The sequence below is a fragment of the Aythya ferina genome, assembly GCF_964211825.1.
Source record: "Aythya ferina genome assembly, chromosome: 6".
In the NCBI taxonomy this organism is placed as follows: domain Eukaryota; kingdom Metazoa; phylum Chordata; class Aves; order Anseriformes; family Anatidae; genus Aythya; species Aythya ferina.
Window position 1 is genome coordinate 3478197 of NC_140303.1, and position 22196 is coordinate 3500392.

Here is a 22196-nt window from a genome sequence, read left to right on the forward strand (position 1 = left end):
TAATCAAACACAATCTCAAAAATAAGGACTTGTGAAAATAAGTTACCTCATGGGAAAAGCAGGGACCAAATGTTACTTGCCATTCTTTTAAGTTCTGGCATAGGAGAAATTCACTCACTGTCAGAAAATGAATTAGTAAGGAAGGAAGGCCACAAATATAAAAGCTGGCATTTAAATGGCACTTCACAGAATCACAGAATTTCTAGGTTGGAAGAGACCTCCAAGATCACCTAGTCCAACCTCCAACCTAACACAAACAGTCCCCACTAAACCATATCCCTAAGCTCTACATCTAAACGTCTTTTGAAGACTTCCAGGGATGGTGACTCCACCACTTCCCTGGGCAGCCTGTTCCAATGCCTCACAACCCTTTCAGTAAAGAAGTTCTTCCTAACATCCAACCTAAACCTCCCCTGGCTCAACTTAAGCCCATTCCCCCTTGTCCTGTCACCAGGCACGTGGGAGAACAGGCCAACCCCGACCTCACTACAGCCTCCCTTGAGGTATCTGTAGAGAGCGATAAGGTCGCCCCTGAGCCTCCTCTTCTCCAGGCTGAACAAGCCCAGCTCCCTCAGCCGCTCCTCGTAGGACTTGTTCTCCAGGCCCCTCACCAGCTTCGTCACCCTTCTCTGCACCCGCTCAAGCACCTCCATGTCCTTCTTGTAGCGAGGGGCCCAAAACTGAACACAGTACTCGAGGTGCGGCCTCACCAGAGCTGAGTACAGGGGGACGATCACCTCCCTAGCCCTGCTGGTCACACTGTTCCTGATACAAGCCAGGATGCCGTTGGCCTTCTTGGCCACCTGAGCACACTGCTGGCTCATATTCAGCCAACTATCAACCATCACTCCCAGGTCCTTCTCTGCCTGGCAGCTCTCCAACCACTCATCTCCCAGCCTGTAGCTCTGCTTGGGGTTATTGCACCCCAGGTACAGGACCCGGCACTTGGCCTTGTTGAACTTCATGCAGTTGACCTCAGCCCATCGGTGCAGCCTATCCAGATCCTCCTGCAGAGCCTTCCTACCCTCAAGCAGATCGACACACGCACCTAACTTGGTGTCATCTGCAAACTTGTATCATTTAAGGGCAGGATTTTGGAGAGTAGCTTCCCACATACCAAATTCTGATCCAAACACAACAGCTTGTTTCTACATGGCTTACACCAGAGATTTGCCACTGCACAAAACAGGAGAGCCAAATGAATCCTCACTGAGGCCAGAGTCACCCCAGTTTCTCAGTACTCCTGAGTAGTCACAGATGTCAAACTGGGCGCCTCACTTTGGTGTTGGTGTGTTACTTGGAGACCTCCTCTGCCACTTCCCAAAGAAGGGTCTTGCAAAACTTTGCAAGAAGGAAATGCAGCTGAGCATCAATTATATCACCCAGAGAACAGATCTGAGGTGCATGAACAAGAAAATATCCACCCAGGGAAAGGCAGTTACCATTATGTGAAGCATTAAATCTCTTTAATGAGAGCTGGAAAGGGAAGCTTTTTTTTGCGCAGTTTTGTTTGACACAAGCTGAGATGATAACGATAAGGGGAACATGAGTTTTTAGATGAGTATCAAAGTTGAATCAAAGGTTGTGCCAAGCAATGAGGGCTGATCTGCTCAGCACAACATAGCCTGCAGCTCAGACAGCAAAGGAAGAGGAAGATCAGGATGAGAAATACAGAAGGAAGAAGAAGAGCTGACAAAACAGCCTCCTGCAATCAGAGCCATTTGGATTCTTTTAATTACAAAGCAACAGCTGCACCCCCTGACCTGCGACTGTTCCCTAGCTGCTGTCTTCAGGGCAGCACAACCCACCTGCCTCCTCAACAGGCTCTGCTGGGACGCCAGCAGAAGGAAGGTCTGCCTGAGGTGAAAGGCAGATTTACATGCTGGGGTGAGAATCAGAACAGCCACAGCAGAGACACCTCCTCCCTCCCCAGGAGGAGCCACCATCCCGTTTGATGACTGTTTATGGGCACATTTCCTCATTAGACAGAGGTAAGGCTCAAGACGCCAAGACAACCTCCATCCATTTCATGAACCAGCTGCATGGATGCTGACTCCAGGCTTTCCTGCCTCTCTCTCATTACTCAGGGGGCTGAGAAGGCTCAGAGAGTAGAAAGAAACTCGAGTTTTTTTACTACTAGTTTACTACAAAACTGCCAGCCTACCACTTGTATATTTCCAAATTGCACAACACAGTGAAATGGAGACTTTGAGAGAAGCCTGGGAGGCGGAAATGGGCAAAACTCTGCTGTGATGTAAGGAGAATCTCAAATACAGTCACACAACCAGCAAAAACACAAATACTCAGGAAAAACTTCCAATTCTGGCTGCCAGCCTTCCCAGTGCAAGATCACTGCCTTGTGCAGCTGCAGCAACTTAGGGAAGACTGTCTGTGTTTGTAATTCTCCTACATGACCTGCCTAATGAAATAACTGAGAAGGACCTACGTGACCAGCTTGCTCTCTGAAACACAGTCAAGTGCCCTCCCAAACACCACTGGCTCTAGACCAAAGCCTGAGAAGGAATTAACATCAAGTACTTTCTCGACCTGCTAAGTGGCAAAAGCACTCTCACTGTAGTGTTCCCTATTGATCTTTAAACAGACCTTTCCACTGAAATCTATGGCCTCTCGCAAATCAATGGCACTGTACAGATACAAACCTATTGTTTCATGCAGGCATTCTATGCATAAAAAAAGCAGGCTTTTTTTTTAATGCCTCTTGGTTCTCTCGCATCTGGGTGTTTTAATTAAATTACCTTATATGAGGCTGTCAAAAGCCATAAATGTGAACATTGACTTTCTGTAACTGTTGCAGCAAGAATTCGCTTTCAGAAATAACGGCATTAATTTCACATTAGCAATATGCCAAGCAGTTCAGCTGTCTGTATGTCTCCCAGGCACTGCATCTCACAGACAGTTTGCATGCACAGACACAAAGGTACAGACTCTGGCTCTCAACCCCTCCATGCTCAGAGCCTGTCTTTTTTCTGGTGCTAAGTTTGAAATTGGAGGGGAGCCCAGGAGTGCACAATCAATAGCAAAAAAAACCCATATCACTGAAGAAATAATGGCGCTATTTATTTTTAATACACAGCCATGAGGTGGAAGTCTAAGCTGTATGTCCAGGCATTTTTTAGTCCTCCTTTGGCCATAAAACCCAGTTCCACACATGTACCAGCACCAGCTCATAATTCTAGTAAAGTCTGAAGAGTCCTAGCAAAAACAAAACAAGGGGGAGGAAAAACGAAGCGCTAAGGGCAGACTTTTCTTGCATTTCATTTTTCTAATAAGGGACCAGCTGTGGGAAAAGATACGTTTTGCAGCTCACAGAACACCTGTGCAAAGCAAGCCCTGAGCAAAACGCTTGGCTTGAAATAGCTGGCACTTCCCCACCTCCCTGCTCCCCGATGTCATCCACACTGACGCACAGCCGCGCCGGCTGCAAACCACACAGCTAACGCTGAAATCATGTCCTTCTTCACAAGTGGTGACAGCAAAATGTCCATTAAGTTCATCAGAAACTGGGAAGGCTTTACCAGCCTTCTCAGATCTGGTTCTGTGTTGACTGAACAGGCAACTGTGCTATTTTTGGCTTTCATGTGTTTTTTCTTGCTTGCTTTTTGGGGTTTTGGAGGGGGATTGTTACAGGAGATGTAGTACAAATATTCCCTGCTCTCCTCAGACCACTGCTTAGAGCTATAGCTTAAAAAAAATAATACCTGCAGCTGTGCTTACTGCTAACTGAAATAATCTAATTAAGATGAAATGAAATGAGCTCAGACAGAGCACTGAGTCTCTGGACAGGTAACAGAGCACATAGCGCTGCTTCCTACATACAGCTCCTTAACACTCTCCTGGTCTCAGATTAATTGCTTGGCACAAGGAACTATATGGTTTGCAGATCTCTGTCTCTCTGAAGGTGGCTGGCAAACATCAACACCCTAATCAGGGTGCAGGAATTTGGAGAACCCACCACAGCTCCCTGTTCCTACACAGTGGACATGTAAACCTCTCCTTGCAGTGCTGGGCAGTCAGCTTGCAACCTGCCCATGAGCGGCACAGACAGATAACAGACTTCGTGCTGTAGCAGAAAGCTTAATTTAAGCTGAGACAAAAAAAATGCTAAATCACATGAAAGAAAGGAGTGGTGTGTGGGGGAGGGCGGGGGGGATTCAAACAAACATAAAAAAACTAACAGTTAGGATGAAGCATGTTTTTAAAAGGTACTTTACAGTGACCTGATCCACCTCATGTCTGCCAGCTCAGATGTCATTCCTGTGAAGGTAACAGCAGGTTTGCCAATGAGACTGGCCAGTGACTTTGGTAAAAGCAGAACTGAGCCATTTTCTCTGCTCACATTCCCGCAGCCAGAGGTCAGGAAGGCTGCTGCCTGCCAGCAACCGTGGGACCCGTGTGCTAACACAGCTTGTTTACCTTGGGAGAATCCCAGCTTCTCCCTCCCAGTGCAGATGTGAAACCAACTACAAACAAGAGCGCATGAGGTTATTTTTGTAAGAAACACACTGACCCAGGAGGCAAAGAGCTACTGAAACGAAGTGATTGAGGGAATAAAAAAATTAGGAAGGGTCAGAAACAAGCATTACTGGATGTGAGAACTTTCCATGAAACACATAAATGGAAACAAAGCAAATCAAGTGAACCAAGCACAAAAAAAAAAAAAAAAAAAAAAAAAAAAGGTACGAGATGGGTATTGTAGTATTGACATATTGACTTACACATTCATTCCCCTAAAACTGCAGTGAGGGAAACAATTTGTGAATCGCTATGCCACTGAAAATGAGACTTTTCAGCAAAATCAAACTTAAGTCATAGAATCACAGAATATCCCGAGTTGGAAGGGACCCATAAGGATCACTGAGTCCAACTCGTGGACTTGAGGACAATTTGTAAGCCCGATACAGTAATACCTCCAAATTTACTGGTGAGGTTAGATACCCCAACGTCAGACCACTGAGTCACCCACTGAAGCTGTCCTTCTGCTGATGCTGCCAGGAGCCTCCAGACTCAGCTCATTTATCTCTGACAAGTACACCTTGTTCAGACAGCTCATCTGAATTCTGTTCAGCAAAGCAAAGCATATGATTATGGACCTCAACTGAGTCCTATGCTTTATTTATCACAGTTTACTAAACAAGACTGTGAGGTCTCTGTCTAAAAAATAAAGATAAAAAGGACATCAAGGGGGTGTTGAGGGCACCTAGCTTTGGGAATGGTCTTTGGCGACCTCCTTGTGTTACCCATAGAGATGGCCTGGAGCAGTCAAAACTAGAACAACGTGCAGATGCCCGGAGCAGGGGATCTATACCCAACTGCCTAGTCACAGCTTTGGGAAAGAAACTACAAAACTTAAAGAATCTTTTCCTCCTCCATTTAGATAACTACATGGAGCACTAAAAATCCTTATTGAACCACCTCTTGCAAGGCCAGTCAGTAGAGGTCTTCTGGATTCACACCAGTGTGACTTCTAGGAGATGGTTCCCATGCTGTGGGGCCTCCAAGCCATCCCAAAGGAGCCTGCACAAACGTGACTTTTTCAGGTGCTTTTCATCACCTTCATCTGGCTCACCTCCTCTCGGTACACCAGCATGAGCAGACCACAGGTCTAAGGAGCAGGAGTTGGGCAACACCAGACGAGAACAGGCAGAGCACATAACTGTCATGCAGAGTGACCCACAGTGCATCAGTAAGCTTCTCCTGCCAACATGGGACCTATTTCTGATCTGTAACATGGAGGATCCTGAGTACAGGCCTTTTTAATTTACTCTTTTATGTCTGACTGTTGTGTCTCTCTAAGTCTGCTCTCTTGTGTACGTAGCCTGACATAAGCAATGCTGCCTTTTTCTTTTTGTGATCTAAAAATAAACAGAACCTGCCACAGCAACAGTCTCTGCTTTTGTCTCAGCTTTTCTCACCAAACAAATCCCACAGGACCCTGTGAAGTGGGCAGTAACCCATAGTAGAGAGCATCACCGTTGGCTCCAGCCCTCACCTAGGACTCATCATCTTACACTTCATTTCACATGATCCAAGAAAAAGAAAGCTGTAGTTGTCAAGGGTATGGAACAAGATTACTCTACAGTGGATTGGGAAACTGCAAAGCTTACTTTCACCTGCAAGCACTGCAGCCTCTTGTTCCTCAAGCACTGCCACACAGCTCCTGCGCACATTTTTGGGAACACTTGCCACGGCTGCAACTTACAGGATCCACCAGTGCTGCTGGGGAAGAATAACTGCAAAGAAACACCTACGATTTCTGTTTAATGCAGTTTGTGGCTTTCCACTGGCTGCCTAAGCCCGATCCACAGATCCATATTGCCAATAAATGTATATGTTAACACGGAAGTCTTTACTCAACAGCCAGTGACCCAAGACTACAAAAATGAATCAATATCACCATTGCGCTAAAGAGCGTTTTATTCTGTTAACCACAGACCTTGGCATACGTTAGCAGCATGGATGAACATTTTCTCATTTCAATGTAAGGAGGCAAAAATGGAATTAGGACTCATATTGAAATGGGGAAGGTCACACAAGCAAGTCACTGCCTGCTAGATTCAGAATTCAGTTCTTTTGACTCCTCATATAAGTGCACAAAAAGCCACAAAGGTCCTTGCTAGCAATGGCATCATACACATCCTGACAAATGCAGAGAGGATTCCTACGTATGTCGATGAGGGAGGAGGGGAGGACTTGTCATTCATAAAGAGGTATGCTAGCCCCTGGCTTCAGTAAAACAGTTGTAAAGTACGTTACCAGATGTGACTGAGGCCACTGACAGTGCCAGGGAAAACCAGAAACACCCTGTCAGCAACAGGAGAAGGGGAAGTTTCAGTGGAGCAAATGTCAGCTTTCATCACCTCCTGAGCCCCCTGTGGGATCAGCTTCAATTAGACACCCGTTCTGCCTGCAGGGAGCACCATTCTGTAGACACAGGCCTGTAATTCACTTCAGAAAAGGGGCAGTCAACTTCACATCCTTTATGTGAAGACACAAACAGAACACTCAGAAACTATATGTGATCTGCTGTAGTGAGCTCAAAAAATACAACAAAGGTAATTTTTAGAAGACGTTAACCTCCTGGCACACACCAGGGTTTACATTCACCTGCAACCATTTCAGACTAGAGCTGGTTTAAAGTTCCCAGAACTACACCACTGAGATTCAACAACAAGTAAACACTAGAAAAAAAGCAACATACATGTGATCCCTTCGTAGGGCCCTCCCCCGCGCACAAATCTGTCCCCCAGTCTCTCCCTGATACTCAACAGCCTTGCACAAAATTGGGAAAATTCACTGTGTCTGGAGGCTTCCAGCATAGAGCCCCGCTTGCTCTGTCCCGGGATGGATAACTAAGTCACAGAGCCCTTGGCTCAGACACAGGCACCCTCGTACGACGACAATGCATGCGCAGGCTGCCGAAAGAAGCTCCCCCATTGCACACAGCCCTGTCATCTAAATCAGCTGGTGAATTTAACAGCTTAGGAACACAAACACTTCAGGTAAATGTCCTTCCAGAGCCCTGTGGGTTACCCTTGCTCGGGCAGGGCACTGAGCTGGTGCATACAAGCTCCCTGTTTAGAGGAAAACAAAGGGAGTTTATTTTACCTGCCTTTCGGTAGCTCAGAAACAATCACAGCTCCACCAGACCTTTATCAGGATGTGTGATGCTGATTCGCAATGGCATTTAACAATTTAAAACATAAGGAAGGCAAAATGCCCTGCCAGGCACGCAGCCTCATCTCTGCACAGGCCAGAAGCAACAACGCGTGTCAGCTGGGGAGGGACAAGACCAGCACAGCAACAGCACATCCTGGGTTGTAATGTGAATCTGCTAAATAATGGAGATTAAACTACAACTGAAATAATTTTAAAATGTAGCTCGTCTTTTCAATAATAAATAACCATGCAACCGAATCTCTCTTTTCATACATTATTTAAGGGACATAAGGAATCTTCCAAGTTGTATAAAGAGATAACTGGAGTTTCCTACGCAATAGTCAGTGCCCAAGTTGATACAGACAAATCTAACCAACTGTGCCCAAGAAAAACATCCATTTTATGCATCTCAGCACATAAATAATATCACCCTGTTTAACTGATCACCCTGAAATGAAATCAACAGTGAATACAAGAGAGCAAAGGAGGGGACCACTGAGGTCCTCTGTGTTTGAATCCCCACCCAGGCAACCCAGGCGAGGTACCAAGGGACATGGCCAACCTGAGAAGGAAGAGGTCTCACCAAGCCCCTCGCTGCCATGAGGGGCTGGGGCAGGGGCATCGCAGGGGGCACAAGCCCGCTGCCAGCCCAATGCCACTGGTGGGGCAGGGACCCAGTTGAAAGGCTCTCGTCCCCTCCAGCAACTGCCCAACTGCCTGGCAGGATGACAGCTCGCTGCAGTTTATAATGCGACCTGTCAGAGACAGCTCCTCATTTCCTTTCTTTGTTAGTTCAGCTAGTGACAGATAAAAGGATGAAATGTGCAAATTTCAGCTGAAACTTATACTTTCAATACAGCCCTTTTAATTCTTCTGAATGAGGTCACGTTGTCAGATCTGCACAAGTAAGATTCCTGACTTCCACGTCTTCCAAGTTGTGTTAATTAACTCTACTGCCGGGTGCGGCAGCCTTTGATATCTGTGTCTCAGATGCAAATGTCACCGGTGCAGGGGAGGGGATGGTAGAAGAAGTTGCTGAAGTTCCTACACTACTTGCAGTTCCTGCCTTCACTGTCTCCTTCAAAGGATGGGAGATGGTAGTGACCTAGTTTCATGTAAGCCTTCTTCAGTGGGGAACCATCTACAAAGGTTGTTCCATTCAGCTGTTTTGGATTTCATTTTTCTTTTCTTACTTCTACCCATTTTTAAGCTCAGCTCAGACACACACACGTGCAGAAAGAGCTCACTTTCCTCAAAAGACAAGTTCCCTCAAGGTACTTTTAATCATATCTGCTGATTTTTCAAATAACCTCCTCACAGGTGATAATCCTGTTACTGCTCAAAGCAGCTCTCATAGAACAAATTCTCTTTGCAGTCACACATCTTCACCTGAACATTATTAATTACTTTTCCAGTTGCGCAGCCTTTGTACAGGATGGCCCACAAATGTGAGAGACGCTGGTCTTTGCAACTAGGTATTAAAACCAGCGCCAAGTTGGTGGAGAACCAAGAGGAGAGCAGCTGTGGTGAAGGCTGTCTGCCCCAGCAGCGCAGAGCCGTGCCAGCTCCCACACCCCAGGGGAAAGCTGGTGTGGACCTGGAGTGATAAACTCACGTGAACTGGGTCACAAACAGGGGCAGCTTCAGAGCCACACAAAGCCTTGTCCAGGTCAAGGATGGGGAAGAACCTGACACACGGGTGAAACAAACACTTTGGCAGTGAACAACACCATGCACTATTTACTGGTTCTCTTTTTTATATATCTTCATAAACATATCTTCATGTGTTTATCTTCATAAACATAGTACTATACTTTAAATGGAGTTCTCCAACTGTTTTAAAGTGAGTGAGATGATGCACATCATTTCACTGCCTGGGGCTATGGTAAACAGTAGAAATGAAGGGATGCCCTGAACAGAATAAGAATGGTGAATAGGGCTGGAGCGACACAAAGGGAACAAGGAGTTAGGGTCGAGGAGAAGAGCCAGGAAAGTCAGTGATGACAGGGAGGCACAAGGGGAACCCAAGGCAGGACCTGATCAAGCAGGGGGCTTCAGCAAGCAGCCAACCTACACCAGAAGAGACTGAGACATCTATTTTGGCAGACAAGGGCTATTTAAACATCTTGACAAGCTTCTGTGAAGTGATGCTAAAATCCGCCTTCTACACAGGGGACTTCAGCACGCCAACCCTCTGCTGGGCTCCAAGCCATGCCACCAAGGTGGCCTTGGCACAAGGAGCATCAGGCACAGTGACACCGCAGGCTCCTGGCCCTGCCTCTTACCAACACTGCAACATGACGTGCTCCACGTGTTGGCCAGTGGCAGCTTCATGTCCGCGGCTTCTGGCAATTTGTCCCATCACTGGAAATAAAAGGCACCTTGCAATATTCCTTGCCATTTCTCTCTGGTTTACTTTAGTCAAACACAAGAAAAGTGAGCAAAGACAAGATATCATCAGAGGCATTTCATACCATCTTTCACTTCTCTAATCTGCTCTTGTCCCAAAGTTACTGTTGTTCTGTATATATTTGATGGGCTCTTACTTTGCCTGACCTGAGTGTCTGGACCATTGCTTCCTGACAGTCAACAAAGCACTCCTCTTATGCCAGTACTGGACAACAAAACAGGAATAACTAACATGGGATGAAGTCTCTTCTCTCTGTCAAACTGAGAGCCATGCTGGCACTCCATGCGGTGGCACATCTCCTGAGAGATTCAAGGTATCACAAGGGAGCCAGCGCTGTGAACTCTGGCAGTTGCTGCTCTCCCTTTCCCTGCTAGTCTCTTCAGTTGCCAGCATTTGGTGTGTGCTGATAAAAGAATGCCTGGGTGGCCTTCACATATATTTTAAGCATGTGAATATTTGAATTGCTCTAAATCTGATTTATGTCTTGAAATTTTCCTTGGCCAAGAAAACAGAGACCTTGTCAGAAACAGGATTAGGTCTTCAAAAGCTCACACGGAGCAGTCAGGTACCTGGAGAGTCTGCGCTGTACTTGTATGAGATTGCACCCTCCCTGGAGCAATGCTCGTGCAGCCTGGCTGACAGCCCAGAAGAACAGGATATTCCATCTGATTAACTAGTACTGCTGAGAAACTGGGATTACAATTGTTTTACCCTGATACACACTGTTAAAGTAACTTGAGAGGTTTCCATCACCAGATACAGCTGACAAGATCCACCGAGACCAAGTGTCTTTTAATGAGCTCTGCAGGAGCATTCCTACTTTTAGGCTTGGGCAAGAAAGGTAAAAACTAGTGAGCAGTATGAGGGAGAGCTCCTGGAGGCAGTTACCAACCTAATCAGCAGGGAACAGCACTCTAAGTACAAGAAGGATCCACCTACCTAATAATTACGTGGTTTGGGTTTGTCTATATACAAAAACCACTGATCAGAAGAGCTTTGTGTGGAAATCACATGCTGTCGCTTCCCTATTTTCTAACTCAGTATCATTTAAAGGACTCTAAACCCCACCTTGGTCCCAGAAAAATCACCAAACACATCCCAAAAGGCATAAACCCCCTATAAACAGGGGCATCCTGAGCATCAGGGCACAGGCAGCCTCCTGCAGCCAGAAGCCTCCACCACACATGCCACCATCTTCTGGCCACACAAGGACCCAGGAATGAGCCACACTCCCATCCTAGGCCATTCTTCCAAGCTCTTTACGTGCTCAACAAGGAGCAACCTAAACACTTCTGTCCTCCCTGACCTTTCCCTTTACTGTTAAATAAAATGAATCCAGTTAAGCAGGCCAGCATTTACAAGAATAAGCAGATGCTGACTGGACCTCTTACCCTTCAATTTAGCACCCTCTCCATCAACCTTTTTATGTTGTTTTTTTTTTTTTTTTTTTCCTTCTTTGTCCTTCAGTTAACATGTAAAAGACAAACCTGATCTAGTAACTGTGTGAATAATTAGCCCAGCTCTGCATTTCCTCCTACCTTTGCAAAATCTATTATCTCACTGAAGTCTGTTGGGCTCAGCCAACCTGAGCTGCAGCTGAGCCAGACTGAGCAATGCAGGAGGTACTTCAGAAACAGCCAGGTCATGCAGCCCAGAGAAGTTAAACTTTAAAAGTTAAAAACAACACTGAACTGCAGCAACAACGGAAATGCAAACCACATGGGGACTAGACAGCAGCAGAGACATCTCTGGAAAATGAGCCTTCAGGGTAACCACATTCAAAACATATTTATCTAGGTAGATCTGGAGCTGAGTAGGCACAAAATAATCCAGCTAGCCTGCATTTAGAGGCAAGTGAGAACTCTCCGTGCCACTCAAACTGCTCCTGCCTTACTGCTCTTGCTGGACTATCAGTGTCACAAGGTGACAGCAAATCACCAGAATTTGTTGCTAAGCCACCGTGGCTTGCATTGCATCTATTTTTGCAGTTTCACAGACTGAGCACCAATGTGCTTTTGTTCACAGAGTGATGCTGGGAAAACAAGAAATGTCAGATATGAGGATACTTTGGGGAGGCACGGGTGGGAGCCTAACTGACACAGGGAAAAAAATATACGGTATGTGGAATACAGCAACTTTACAGGTGCTCACAATTTCACTTGGTTGTAGCTTAATTCTTGGAGAGTAAAATGTCATGCAAATCCTTTGGCAGCAATTGTACAACATGGTGTAGAATATATTGTTGCAGTCAAGATTAATTACATGAAATGTCCTCATGAAAATGCCACACTGCTCTGGGGTCCACTCTGTAGCATGACAAGCAGCAAAACCATGGGTTCTTGCCTAACTAAAAAAAAAAGGACTGATGTGGAAACAAGCAAATCCTACTTACCAGATGGCTTTAGAGTACTGTGCAGTATACATCAAAAACAGTGCCATACTGTAATATAATAATCTTTAAATAAAGACTGTGAAAGGACCTAGTTCTTCCAAAGGATCAGCAGCATCTCTCTGCATGGTGCCACTGTGCCCAAGGATGTTCTTGCACAATAATCACTGTCAGATACATTGCTTTTCTTCCTAAAGAAAATTGACACCTTCTTAGTGATGCAAAATTCAGCTCAGATTAGGTGAAGCTAGATAAGTATACGCCTGTCTGTATGTACATCCTTCAGAAATCAGGCTTTTGTCACTCCAAGAAGCCTCAAGGTTCTTGGAGTGACAAGATCACAAGAGTGATCTGAGTCTCCACCACCCAAGTGAGAGGTCTGAATGCTGCACATCTCTCAAGCAGCAAAAGGCTGTCACAAATGACTCTGATGAAGAAACAGGTCATTTGTGGACATCATCATCCAGAATCACTATTAATGCACAGTTTTGCTCCGTAACAACACTATACCAGAGCTAGCATTGCTGATGACTATGTCATAAAATTGCAGATTTCTCCCTCAGAGTGAATTGCATTTGCAATTTAATAATTGCATGCCTTCTGCATTCAGCAACCTCTCTTTATATATCTAATCAGCACTAATTTAAATGCAAGTTAATTAGCAGATACACTGATGGACAGGTGATGAAAAGATCTCTGAAATTAACCTCTTGATGTCCTGTTGCCTGGCAGTGTGACAAACAGCACACAATAATAGTTGGGAGTCCTAATCACACAGAACACACTTATGGCACTAGAAGCAAAATGTTATCATGGGAAGCAAAAAGGTTTTAAAAACATGAGTGCATTTCAGAGCAAAGACTAGACACAAACCTTTGTGGTTTTTTTCTCCTTCAGTAGATCAAAGCAGTAAATGCCACTTTGTCTTTCCGTGTTTTGTCTATAAATAAGTCCGTATGTAGGTATACTAACTAGATATTTACCATCAACATGCGGCCAAGTATTTGGTGGCACTGTTACTGCACTTGGTATCTGCTGATCTACCAAAGCACAGATAGCCCAGGAAGACATGTTTGCGGACAGACAAAGCACATCCACATGAGAGCAATAAACCCGAACCTCACGTGAACCTTGCTCGGCTTACTTGCCAAGCAGACCCCCACAGAGCAGTTTTACTGTATCCATCAGGATGAAACAAGTGGTTCCTAGCATGGGGGCTTGCCTCGGGTGGCAAATCAAATGTTTCTTGCCACATTTGCATGTTAGTGGAACTTAAACTCAGAAAGAAAAATGGAGGCACCGAAACAGAGGTGCATGGAAATAGAAATAACAACAAAAGCAAGACTACACTTAGGATCCTAACAACTGATTTTGCTATAAGAACATGATTCTTCTGTCTACTTTAATTACGTTGTGCCTCTCAGTATTACTAACGGGATGTCTGACACTATATTACATGGAACATACAAAAAGACGTACCATTTTAATAATATGTGTCAAAGTTGACTTGTTCGACTGTCAGCGAGTTGTAGCTTCCCTGTTTTACTAACATTTTTATGTTCTGGCAAATAGTTTGTCCTTCTGGTGAGTATTACTAATATGTAATTACATTATATAAACTAAGAAAAAAAAAACATATTGTTTTGATTCGTTCTCATTACACACCTCATAAAAGTACCCCAGGGGATTTTTAAACATGAAGAATGCCCACAGTCGTGTTTTTTATAAAATATACTTTAATCTTACACTGTTACTATTTAATGATTTTGCCAGAAGCAATTTTTTTTTATTGCATCCATTCTTTGTATTCAAAACTTACCTATTGCAATGAATATTTATAAATAAATACATTCATTAAATATGCTTTTGCTTCACCAGCCTAGGAAAAGACTATTAATCATCTGGCAGGCACGAGCAAAACACAATACCTGCTATTGCTCATGGGCACCTCGCACGAACTTGCAAGCAAAGCTGACTACTGCTGCATGACGTAGCTGCCTCCAACGACCCCAAGCACACAAAGAAGCTTTCTCCTGGAGTTGTTTTGCCTTTCTCTCACCTCACCCAGTGTGAAGCAGCTGATGCATTTCCTAAATGTTGCAGGCACTTTTTTCTTTTCTTACATTGCTATGCTAGTGAAACGTATATGCAACTGTTGTGGTTTAACCCAACCACCCTGAGATCAGGCACCGGGTTTGAGTGGGGAAGGGTTGCTGATTTCTCCTCACCACACCCTCCTGGGGAGCTCTCACCAGCACACTGGGGAGAGCCAGTGCCAAATACAAGATGCAGTTGTAACCAGCAAATAGGTTTGTTAGGGGTAGGGTCACTGAAATACAATATTCTTGAAGAGGAGAAAAAAAACAAAAAAAAAGAATGGTGACCAACTGCCTCATATCAGACACCTGAAGTACAAAGTGGTTCTCCTTTGCCTACTGTCAGTGCTGAATTGGACTTCAGTCAGAATGAAAAGGTGTTTCATCCACTTTTGTACAAGAGGATAGTTGCAACATACACTGTTGGCATTTCAATATACAAGTAAAACAAACAAACAAAAAAACAAAAAAATACCCAAGAAGCTGTGGCTTAGAAATGACACATCAATTATTCTTTGACCTTGACTAAATGTTCATAACACTGATTGTGGCAGTGTGTGTTAGGCAGCAATTATTTTTCATGGGAAATGTTTCTCTAATACCCTACTCATATCTTCATTAATCACAGATCACCCTCAGAGGTCTGAACTTCTCATTTGAAAAATTTAATTTTTCTCATCTAAAAATTTAAAAGTTTAGACCAACCCCAGCTGTGTTTATGTTGACTCTGAGCATGAAGCATTTATTTTACTTAACACAGCTAAAGGCATTCAGAGTAATGTACAGAACTGCCTATTACATTTTTATTTTTTTCGTCCTCTTTAACTACTCACCTTAATTATGCTGTGTGGAGAAGGTCAGTCTCTTCCATCATGTTTGAATTGGTTGCCTTTTCTCTTCATCGGAGGTCTTATTAACGGAGCCTGTGCTGACTCCGTTACTTTCTTTCCCTCCCTCTCTCACACTGAATCAAGGTACACAAGGAACTCCAGGTGTCCCCCAATTCTTCTAACCCTTCCCCACCACCAACAGCCTCTCCCATCCATTTTTGTTCCTCTTCATTCCCAACTCTTTTTTGCTAGTGCTCTTTCTGTCTCCACGAGGCTGAAGCATGCCACCTCCTGCTGATTTCGCTACTGCTGTTGCACATTGTGTTTTGGTATATATTTGATTAGCAATCTTGTAAAAATTCCCTCTCATCAGCTGGCCTGCCCTGGGATTCCAGTGCAGGAAAGGCGACAGAGGGCCACAGACAAGGCAACCTGCTTAAATGGCAGCTGGAGGGAGGAAGCAGCTGGGAGAGAGCCATGGGATATCGGTGAGCAACGTGTGATCTATCAGAGCAAGGTGGAAAATGAGGCTGTGAAACAAAATGTGACCTGAATGCTAATGACCTGAATGCTTGGCTCAGGTCCTCTCCTTGCCGTCTGCTGGGGCTGTACCAGCTCCTCACTTCTTTCCACGTTGGGCTGTTCCTGGACAACTTTACGCAAGGTCAGACATACAGCTGCCATGGCAATCTCTGGCTGATCGGTGCTGAACCAGGAGCTAAAGCCCACTGACTGAGGTGCTCACTACACAGCGTGTCACCATGCAGCCAAGATGGAGAGCGGCTCCTTTAGCCATTTGGATGGTGCTCCACTTTCAAAACACACCCCTGACACCTGCAGGATCTGTAGTATTTGTTGTGTGTACTTTCATGACAGCCTGCCCCCTTTCCCTCTCTTTCCCCAGGAGATACCTGTGTCTTCATATTACACATCAAGTGTCTGAGACCCAGTGACCTCAGACAGGTCACATTCACACATTGTGTGAAGCAGAATAGGCAACTGAGACCAGGTCTCTGAGCATACAAACTAATGAGCTATCCCTCTTTTATGCAGGCTTAGATAAATTCCCTTCCACAGCTTCCAAACCACAGTTGTAATTAGATGTATTTGATAAATCTTAATAGTTGGGGGGTAATTTATACTTCCCATTTAAACAAAACATGTCTCCAGTGTTAATAACACAGTACCAAGAGATAAGCTAAAAAGAGCAAGGATGTGCTTATAAAGTTAATACGAGACACAAGGCGGTGCTTTCTGTGCTTACCTTCAGCACTGTGATATTCCATGCAAAGCTTTCAATGGCTTTGCTTAATTTTCTTCCTTTCAAGCCTTCCTTTGTGCCGAGGTTATGGAGCTCTTCATGGAATTCCATCCCTAAAAAACAGATCGCTACATCACCCTCTGTATGATTGATTACCCCCATAAAATGTTCAGCGAGCATTTTCGCCCTTGCAGCTGATATTTCCTACATCCTCTTTCTGTGTTCCCCCCTCTTCCCTGTCATGATCCCACCCTAGAGAGCATCTCCCTTCTATTTAAGTGTTATGTGCAGCCTTGCAGCTCTGCCTCCAATTCTGTATTTGGCTCTCCTTTCCAATGCCGGGGTCCTACACAGGCACATGCCTGCTCCCCACACGAACACCACTCCAGCACTTCTGATTGTAGTCTGCTTTGCTGGAAGTGTCATGACAAAAGGCAATCACTTGTCACTATCCTTCAACAGATGTACCTTGGGAGGCAGTCTGGCAGACAGGAAAGATACCTGTGCAGCACGGCAAATACAGACTCAGGTGCACAGCTCCTCATTAATCATAATCACTGGCATATAGAAAAACCCTTGTACTCCACAGTGACAAATTATTTCACGAACGCACACTGCTAATCACAAGATTGGTATTCCTGCAGCCTGTCGAGCTGAGACTTCCAAACATAGACCTGGGAATTGGCAACATTTCATTGCTAGTTTTGTAGCAAACGTCTGCAAATCCTTTGCTGGATACAAGAACTTGAGAATCTGGGATCAGATAAAAAACCTTAACGAGCCCAATTAGCTCACCAATTCTGTGAGATTTGCAGTGTATGCAAACATTTCTCCAAGGCTGCTGTGGATGAAAAGACAAAATGGAGAGAGAGCTGGTTGTGTTCCCTTAATTTGTACCTTACAAAGGCCAAATTGGCACTAAATCACTCCAAAATATCTGAAGCCCATCCCAGCTGAACAAACCGAGTTCAATCTCCAGTTGTTTCATAGCTCTCCCTCCCCTGTTGTTTTGAGGCAAATGTCACTCACAAGTTCAGGCTTCACTGAAATTACATCAAAGAAACCCCCATCGGCACCTGACAGAGAACACCTGCATGGAGCACCGAGGGGCTATTTTAGCAGGGTGACTGAAGGAGTCAGCCTTCTGATACTCCAAGGCAGCCTGCAAGTAAGCTTGCCCAAAGCTCTCCTGGAAGACTGACAATAGGCTTCCTTCTGCCTTGCACTGAATCTGGAGGCAGCTGAGCCACTGCCTGAGAAACACTGAGGGCGTTCAACCTCACACAACGTAAGGTTCATCTACACGTACTGCTTATTCTCCAAAACTTCGCTTGCTCACAAGTTTTGCATATCTAAGGTAACAGAGTTCCTGCAACACCTCCTTTGGAAAACAGTCTAAATAACTGCACCTCAAGAAAGATTCCCCTGCAAGCTGCCTTGTGCCAACTGACTCAAATAATTTCACTCGAGTAAGTGAAAGAAAACCTCCAAGTGACTTGCTTTGTCCTCTGAAGAAATACAAAGGCCAACAGTGCTCAGTTCCACTTGGGCAGCCCTGCCTTTATGTAGCATACTTTGTTTTTCCCCCTTCCCAGATTTCACTTTCCCACCTGTAAACTGGAAATAATGCTGCCCAAGAGAGAGACAGTTACTAACATTCATCAGGCTGTGGAAAGGAGCACCAATTAAAGCAAATAGCAGTTCAGTCCTCCATTCTGCTAATGCATTGGGCCAAAAGCATACATGAAAACAAACAAACAAAAAAAAAACGTAAACTCAGCAGCCTGAGAAGTCATCTGGGGGAGCAGAGAGGGTCTTGTAGCACAGGGAGCAGGGACCAAAACAGGCTGGGCTGTGAAGCAGAGGTCAGGTAGGAACGCGTGTCCAAGGGGAGTAGGACTGGGCTGAGGTGAAGAACAATGTCACTGGCAATTGTATCTCTGACATCTCTAAACTTATGAGTGCTTCATCTTGCCACATTTAAAACCTTCTTTGGACAATTTGCCTGGGTAACATTTGCAACAAACTAATCAGCAATCAAGCACTGCGAGGGATCAATTCTCTCTCTCCTGCTCCTTTCCTCTGTCTTAAATCCTGAGGTTTTATATGAGCACTGCATCTCTCTCCACCCTTCTCAATCAGAAATATTTTAAGGCTAACAAAGCAAAACCAGCAGAAGTACAAGGAGATACAACAGTAATGAGAACAAAGAAATTAACAAGGAGATACAACAGTAAAGAGAATAAATAAATTAATCTTTTTGCTGGGGGAAGGAAGGAGAAAGGAATTGCATTCAACGTTGGACATAGCCTGGTGATATGCTTCTTGCCCAGAGAAGCTGTGGATGCCCCATCCCTGGAGGGGGTCAAGGCCAGGTTGGACGAGGCCCTGGGCAGCCTGATCTAGTGTGTGGTACCCCTGCCCATGGCAGGGGGTTGGAACCAGATGATCTTTAAGGTCCCTTCCAAGCCGAGCTGTTCCATGATACAGTCCTGTGTCGTGTTCTCTGCCCACGTTATCAACCCCCAGCTCACAAGGACTTCACAGGTCCTTCTCTCTTTGCACAGAGCTGGGTGGGTACAGCTCTGATATTCCTGAGGGTCTGCATAATTTGGTGCTGCTCTAAGTTATAGCAGCTAGAAAGACCATCAGTGCTGTATTTTCTGGTCACTGTCCCATTTCCTAAACCCTCTGTACCTGTTGAAGGCTTTGTGCTGAGGAGAGTTATGCTGTTTGTGCAGATACACAGGAGGAGCCAAGGCACAACCCAAGATGAGGCCCATGAAATGCGGAAAGACAAATGTGCTCGCCTCTCCTCCCTTTCCTACCACAGCTCTGACCGTGGCTCCAGAGCTCTGAATTTCCAAGAGCAGACTGGGTTCCACCCTGCTCTTGTACCACATTAAAAATCAGTTAAATGCTATTACTGAAATAGTTTCCTAGTTTCTTCTAATTAAAAAGGTGAATTAAGGAATTTACTATAAAGCATCAGTTTCATTCATTATTTATGTTTAATAGAAACAAATGGCTGTAGCCTCTGTCACTTGCCAAATCCAAAAATGCCTATTGGAATAAAACAGTATTTATGATTGTTGTGGTCCCAGAAGACTTTTCTGAGATCACAAATTAAATACAGTAGCAAGTGTTTGCATTCCTGACCTTTGAGGCTTGCTGTAGATTACAAAAGGTGCAGCTGTACAACTAGACTAAAAACAGATTTTATTTCAGCATTGTAAACTCGTAATAGAAATACACTGCAAGGATTTATTCTGCATGGTTTCTGATATATGAAAGCTGACGGGTTTAGCTGTAGAGGATTAAGATCTTACTACCACCAAATGTGGACTCTTATCTCTCAAGCAGGGTTTATTTTTGTGTATCAGCAGAAACTACAGGAAATGTCCCAGTTTGGAGTCTGGCTTACTGTCCTGAACAAGTGATGAAGAAGGTTTGCATGAGTAAGCTGAACTGCGAATCGCAGACATTTTGACCATCCTGCAAACAGAGTGTGAACCCGTGGCAGAGCATACAGGCAGCCACTTCTGAAATCATCTTCTCCCTTTCTACTGATGCACACAAGACAGCTCTAATTCAGGCACAGACATCCAATATCATACACCAGCAAAATATGATTTGCCTTAAGTCTACTTACACCTCCTTGTGCCCATGTAACTAACATACATAATGCATAGCCACACAGATTCATTGTGACATGAAGGGATTATATTGGTGCATGTTTCCAAGCTCAAAATCAACCCGAAATGGCAAAATTAAGTAAAGGTAGGCAAGAGAGCTTGGTTCAGTAGGTTTCAAAGCCTTTGTGTTTAAGACAGTAACTATGGCAGAGAACAGAGTTCAGTAAAGGCAGCATACCTTCCCACTCCCTCATTTTAATTGAATTCATTTCTAGTTCATTTGACTTATTTAAATGCTGTCAGACATTTCAGAGCTGTAAAACAGATAAAGAAATAGACTTGAGGTGAAAACTGAGGATTTCTCCCTGATCCTACACCTCCACTGCTGCTGGAAGATGAGCCTTCAGGAGGGTGGAGTCTGCTACGGAAAGATGAGGATACTCACTTAAATATCAGGTGAAAGATGATGCTCAAGTCTCAAACTAAGAAAGTGATGGCACGTTGTTTCCCATCTCCTATCCAGAACTGCACATTAGAGGAGAATTACCTGCTTTCTGACACTGAACGATCTTGTCATGAGTGATGTCTGCCGTCTCGATAAGAACCCTGCTCTCTTGAATCATCTGTCAGAAAATAAATGAAAAACAACTTCATTACCATGGTTTCCTGCAACATCTCGTCCACAGAAAGGTACAACAAGGGTAAAACTCAAGAAGAGCTCTGTTCTGCAAACAGCACTATAACGTTTGGATCATTGCTTCATATCAGGTCCCCTAGATCTACATCAGGCTAAGAGACAGTTGCTCAGAAGATCTTTGTTCCAGAAATCAAAGAACAGCTGTTTCACATCAGTGAGACACCTCTGTAAATAACATGAAGTGATTTCAGGAGTAGGCAGAGTTAGGAGACAAACAACACTCATTCTATGTGAAACCAAGCCCTTCATAATCAGTGCTTTTATTGAAATGCAAGGAGAAATAAATACTTTGCTCAACATAAGTTGCTATGAAAAATGTTACCAAGCCATGAATAGAACTGATTTCAAGAGATACTTAAGCCTGTGCGCATCTTTATGCACTACGGTGGTTCAAAAAGCTTCAGTGTTTCTTGAGGTTCCCTTGGGAGAAATTCTAATCTAAATTCTATAGCTTTCAGCATCTGAACACTGCTGCTGAAGTTTAAAAGGGAAAAAAAAAGGCAGGTAGTTTCACCAAGAATGCTCACACGTTTCAGATACCCCTATCTATGCAGCTTCCCAGAGTACACCACTAAGAGAAACACAGACAAAATACCCATTATGGGACAAGTTTCCTGAGCCTCCCTTCTTGCAACTGCTTTTCTCCTTTGCTGTTAACAATCCTCCCAAAGCCCTGCAGAAGCCCAGACAAACAAACAAATTGTTTCAATGCTATATTCTGTGAAATTGCAGAAGGCGGCACATACATGTACATCTGTTACAGAAGGAAAGAACATGCTGTATAGCAAACTATGTCTGAGAATAATCTTGCTCTCCTGGGACCTACATTGCAAAACTCAATCAAATCCAGGCAGCATGAAAGAATACTGCTTAACTTTATATCCTGAAATTACAGAAGCCACCATCTGAAAGCTTTGACAAAATGTTACAACTTTTAAAATCATTCCTACTTTCAAATATACTAAGTATGAGAACACAACCAGTCAATTGCAACAATTTTGGTGGAAGACGGTATAAAAGTACTAAGCTGACACTTGCATATTAGCATTTCTTATTGTTTTAATTAGATACAAGGGAGGAGACATTTCCCCATGTCACACCCAAACTTCTGGAGAAATTCAGAGCCAAATTTTTCTGCTTCTGCCATCTCTGTCACTAATCAAAACTACTAAGATAGGCTTAATTTAATAAAAAACACCTA

General features: G+C 44.3%; 1 protein-coding gene across 7 annotated transcripts in view; it reads right to left on the reverse strand.

Moving 5' to 3' along the window:
• PLCL1 (phospholipase C like 1 (inactive)) overlaps positions 1-22196 on the reverse strand; it is a 187204-nt gene that overhangs the window by 6948 nt on the left and 158060 nt on the right. For all 7 annotated transcript variants that reach the window (XM_084523509.1, XM_084523508.1, XM_084523511.1 and 4 more), the window contains 2 exons: positions 20846-20921; positions 16667-16776 (listed from right to left, as the gene is read on the reverse strand). In XM_084523509.1, coding sequence (XP_084379635.1) covers positions 16667-16776; positions 20846-20921 — 186 coding nt within the window. The remainder of the gene's footprint in view (positions 1-16666; positions 16777-20845; positions 20922-22196) is intronic.